The sequence below is a fragment of the Cariama cristata genome, unplaced genomic scaffold (assembly GCF_000690535.1).
Source record: "Cariama cristata isolate BGI_N322 unplaced genomic scaffold, ASM69053v1 scaffold24861, whole genome shotgun sequence".
NCBI classification, from domain to species: domain Eukaryota; kingdom Metazoa; phylum Chordata; class Aves; order Cariamiformes; family Cariamidae; genus Cariama; species Cariama cristata.
The window spans coordinates 5,477-10,263 of record NW_009597947.1 but is presented as its reverse complement, the minus strand read 5'-3'; the positions used below and the strand labels follow the sequence as shown (position 1 = coordinate 10,263).

Sequence of the window (4,787 nt, the reverse complement as noted above, 5' to 3'; positions counted from 1 at the left end):
GACTCCCGGGCAGCCCCACATCCGCACGTCAGATTAAAAGCAGGTGTGGGTCTTGCCAAAGCAGCCCCCACCCCTTTGACACCCGCCCCCACCCCTTCATATATATATTTGTATACACGCAGCTTGTTCCCGTGAGGATGGTGATGGAGGTGACAGCAATGATGCAGAACATGTATACGTATACAATACAAGTATATGCTTTGGTATTGACGGTTAAAGAGAGTTTTAAGCCTAGAATGAAAAAATTCAGACCTTTGCTTCCTATCATACCCATGCAGCCGGCTTATCAGGGGCTCATCCAAATCCACCTTAAACAGTAGGAAGTGGGTTCTTACTAGAGACAGCTCATCAAACTCGGGGGCCGGGGGCGGCCCCCCCATGACCGGGGCGGTGGGTTTGGGGGAGGGGGCAGGCGAGGTGTAGGCATGGTTGAGCGTGTCCCCTTCTTCCATAGTTCGGAAGGCAGCCAGGCCCATGTCATCTCCCTGTATATCATCCAATGTCTCGGTGAGGGCTGCCAGCAGCGCTTCGTTCTCACTGTCTATTATCTGAAAGGAGCAGGCAGAGAAGAGAGGGGGAGTTAGACTGGGCAGAGGGACTGGGGGATGCTGGGCAGGGGGGAAGAGGGGCAGGCAGTGCCACACCAGCACCCACACTTCCCAGTGACACCACAGGGGACCTGGGAGAGCTTTTCCCCAGCACAGCACTAGGATGGGATCGGGAGGAGAGAGACCCAACTGGAAAAGGAGCACCAGTCTGTCCCCCTGCATCCCCAACAGGAAAATAATGAATCAGAGCCTCTTCTCTCCCAATACTTGCCTCCACCCCACCATGAGGCAAACAGCAGCAGATAAAGGATCCGTGATTAAAAGGCTGCTTGCCCAAATCCTCCTGACTCTGGCTGCAAGTCCCCCCAGTGCTGGCTATCACCGCGCTACTGAGCGGGGCTGGGAGCAGCATCCAGCCAGGACAGGAGCCTGGGGAGGGGGCAGGCACAGCCCCCCACAGTCTGCAGGGCTGGGGGGACCTGAGAGGGCACGGCTGGTTATTTGCAGCTCTCCTGATGGGGAAGGCAAAGAAAACGTGAAGAGCCGTAAGCTCAGCCGGGGGCTGCCCAGTGGACAAGAGGGCACGGTCCCCTGGGAGGGCACAGGGGAAGCTCGGCCCGGGCTGCAGGGCTGGCCAGATGCCACAGCTCGCAACAAGCAGTATGGGTTTCGTTTTCACTAAAAGCCCCCAAACGCAGGCACCTCCAGCTCGACGGGGGCTCTCCGCCCTCATGCTTGCAGCCGGCTGCACCCAGCGCTCTGCGAGGGACCCTATCGACAGAGCACGGCCCCCAGAACAAGACAGGCCTTATATTACAGCTCTCCTCATCTTTTTTTTTTTTGGTGATCGGCATGATGTGGGGATGCTGATGAGAGATTTGTGAGTGTCTGGGCTGTGCTGGGCCAGGCAGGGCCACGGGCTGCTCCTGCCTCCTCCCTGCCCATTGCCCCGACCTGCCCCCTCGGACCCCTCTTTCCATCTGGGCTTCGCCATGGCTTATGTACCTCGAGCCATCCCAGTACCACACAGCCCCACAAGTCCCCTTCCAGACTGGAAATACAGTGCAAAAGTCCAGAAGAGGAATGGCTGAAGTGAGCCAGGAGTTCCTTCTTTTTGGTTCTGCTCCATCGTATTCTGAATGTAAACCATGTCCAACAAGAAGCAGGCTACCATCAGCTATAAAATTAGCACAGGGGTAAATTCAGGCTCACAAGGAGGACTGTTGACTGCACACAGCCTCCCGTGTTTCTCTCATCTTGTTTGAAAATTAAATATCTTTTGTTCCATGCCCTAACCTTGCTCGGAGTTACTAGAGTAGGCTCCAGGGAAAGGCAGCAGGATGCTCCATTTTTGGCTCCGTTTCTTTTCCTCCTGTTACTGGCACGAGACTGCTGTGCATACAAGTTCAGTGGGATACATTTCATCGTACTCCACTGCTCCTAATGGGCCTGTCTTTTGCATTTCTTTTCTGTTTATCTTTTCCCCAGGAAGTTCAGCGGAAAATATGCATCTCGTGATGCAGGTCCCTCAGCTGGACTGGACCATTTTCAAGCACAGCATCAGCACAGCATAAAAGCTAGAGGGTTGTTATTATGGCCAGGTTAGAAAATATTGGGGCTTTATATTTTTTTTCTCCTTGTTTAAATACAAACCCTTCTCCCTTCCAAAATGTAACCCAGAGCTGGTGACTAGCAAGCACCAGTGGGTCACAACCTCCTTGTGATGGGGTAAGGGCCAGGGTGCTGCTCAGGAGGGCACAGAGGCTCCAGCCGCCAAGGACAGGGCACATCCAGGGCATGGCATGGGATTTGGGAAAGGTGAGCGGGCTGCCCAGCCTGCTCTGTGCCCAGTCCCCAGGCAGCCTCCGCAGTTCCCTGCCTCTAACCTGCCTGTGCTGTGCTTACAACCCTGCCCTCGCAACACAGCTTCGCAAGATGCTCAGCTCTTCTGCAAGGAGAGGCAAAAACAGTGCCGAGGGACAAGGACCAGCCCTGCCTGTGCCCAGGAGCATCCTAAGCCCCGGCACCGCTTTGCACCGTGCGGTCCCAGGTGCCGGCACAGTGATGGGTCCATCCCAGCACAAAGGCGAGGAGAGAAACCAGCAACTCCCTGCCAGAGGGACCCCAGCCCCAAACACAGGGAGCATGCCAAAGCTGGAGAGCCAGGGGAAGGGGCTGCTTTCTGCTGGGAAATGAATATTCCTGCCCCACACCACAGCCCTGAGACCCCCACACTGCCACCCTGGCACACCCTGTCATCCTGGGAATCGAACGGGACGCGCTGCACACCAGCTGTAATTCCCGTTTAATAATACATCCCAGGAGGTTTGGCTCAGCAGCCCTCCTCTGCTCGTCCACCTCTTCATTAGCCTTACTCCGCCTGCCCCATTTAGAGCTGGCGCGCAAATTAATGGAGTACTAATCAACTGGGGAGGAGCTATTAATAGATGCGCGTGTCCCCTCCTTTCTCCCTCCTTCTCCCCCTCCCCTGCCTTCCGCCTACTTCCATCCTACTACTGTGCCAGGAGGATGGGGGTACCTGGAAGAGCTCGGAGTCGTCGGTGCTGTACTGGCTGGAGTCGGTCTCCGAGTGCTCCCCGCACCACTGCAGCTCGCTGAAGCAGCTGGCCGAATCGAAGTCACTGGCATCCAGCTGAGACAAATCAATCTCGGGAAAGTCGGAGTAGAGGTGCTCCTCGCCAGACACCTCATACTGGGGAGAGAAGAGAAAGGGAGTGAGCCCACCGCTACGCCAGAGGGGCAGGCAGGAACAGGCAGCAGCAACCACCTGCGGAGATGGCTGGTCTCCCTGCGTGCTGTCACCTCCGCTCCAGCCCATTACTCAGACCCTCTTCCAAATAAGCTTGGAAAGTGGCTCCAGGAGCAATTACACGGCAGTGCAGACTGCAGAGAGCACCTCTTCGCTGTGGATCTTGCAAATCGGTTTGCACAGCCTGGCGCTGGCACTGTTGGTTACTGAAAAGCACCCAACAACTGCCAACCAAGGCCTGCCTCTCGCGTCCGGTGCCGTTGCAGGTGTCAAAACGGCAGCATTTGCATTGGGAGAGCCTCGTCTCCTCCAGCGAGCAGAAGCTCAGGGCACAGCACAGCCACCTGGACCATGGCAAAGCAGCTGCTGATGCTCTTAGGGGAAACCAAAGCCATTCCTGCCTTTGGTGCCCTAAGGGTGACATCCAGGGTTATCCAGCTGCCCTGGGGATGAGCGATAACGGAGTGAGGCAAGACACTTGGGCACACTCTGGTGTGCAGCCTCACACCTGGTCAGCGTGGCTGCTCCGTAACCCGTCCCCACCCACGCCCCGTGGCCGCTCGGGGACAGTCCCTCTGGGGAAGCTGCACATCCTGCACATTCCAAGGCAATACAGACCCTGGTCCCTGCATCACACATGCAGGATGAGAAAAACGGCATGGAAAGAAATCCATGTCCGAGTGTACAGGGGGCAATGTGAGCTCTAGGAACCGAGCTAAAAATCTCCATTTAACCACAGAAAGAAGCTGGAACCTGCCCCGCTTCTGCCTGGCTCCCAGCCGCTGCCCAGCCACAAAGCCCCGCGGCTGCATCCAGCACCCATGGGAGCCAGAGCTGGCACGGGCACAGCCCTGCCTGCACCGCCACTCACTGCCTGCACCAAGCCCTCGGGCCATGCTTGGTTTTGCCCCTGAAGCCCAGGTTCAAACACAGAGGGGAAAGGTCTGGTGCAACTCCTCCCAGTGTTAGCTGCCTGGGGAGAGTTTTCTGGTGATGAGGGAAGCAAGTTTATTTACAGAGTAAACGGCTTTTGGAGCAGGCAACCATCTGAGCATGTGAGAGAAGGGCAGGAGAACGTGGGGACCTCCCCTCCTGAAGTGCCCTGGAAGGGTCTCCTCTGAGGCTCCACGGGAAGGAAAAGGGATTTCAAATTGAGCTGCAGGAATGGAAAAGGCAGCGTTTCTCTCTTTCTCTTTTTCTTTTTTTTTTTTCAACTGGGATAATCTGGGATTATTGATTTTTGTTCCCATAGGCTGAGGAACCCGTGTGCCATGCTCCCCACTGGGTTTAGGACACTCTTTGCCACACCAAAGGATACTCCTGTGCACACATCCACTCCCATTTTGCATTTCTCACCTGCTTTCCAACCCATCCCATCCCAGGGGTGGTGGAAGAAAGGGTGAGTGGTTTGGAAGATGCAGAAAGGGGGGGGAGAGCAGGCTCATGGCCTGATAGCAAGCCAGTGCCAA

The 4,787-nt window shown here is 56.1% G+C and overlaps 1 protein-coding gene across 1 annotated transcript in view; it reads right to left on the bottom strand.

Annotated features, from left to right (window-relative positions):
- The window catches only part of PPARGC1B (peroxisome proliferator-activated receptor gamma, coactivator 1 beta), a gene marked incomplete at its 5' end in the record, with an annotated part of 12,353 nt that extends 9,092 nt beyond the window's left edge, over window positions 1–3,261 (bottom strand). The window contains 2 exon segments of the mRNA XM_009709107.1: window positions 336–548; window positions 3,088–3,261. Coding sequence (XP_009707409.1) covers window positions 336–548; window positions 3,088–3,261 — 387 coding nt within the window.
- Between the last annotated feature and the right edge of the window lie 1,526 nt (window positions 3,262–4,787).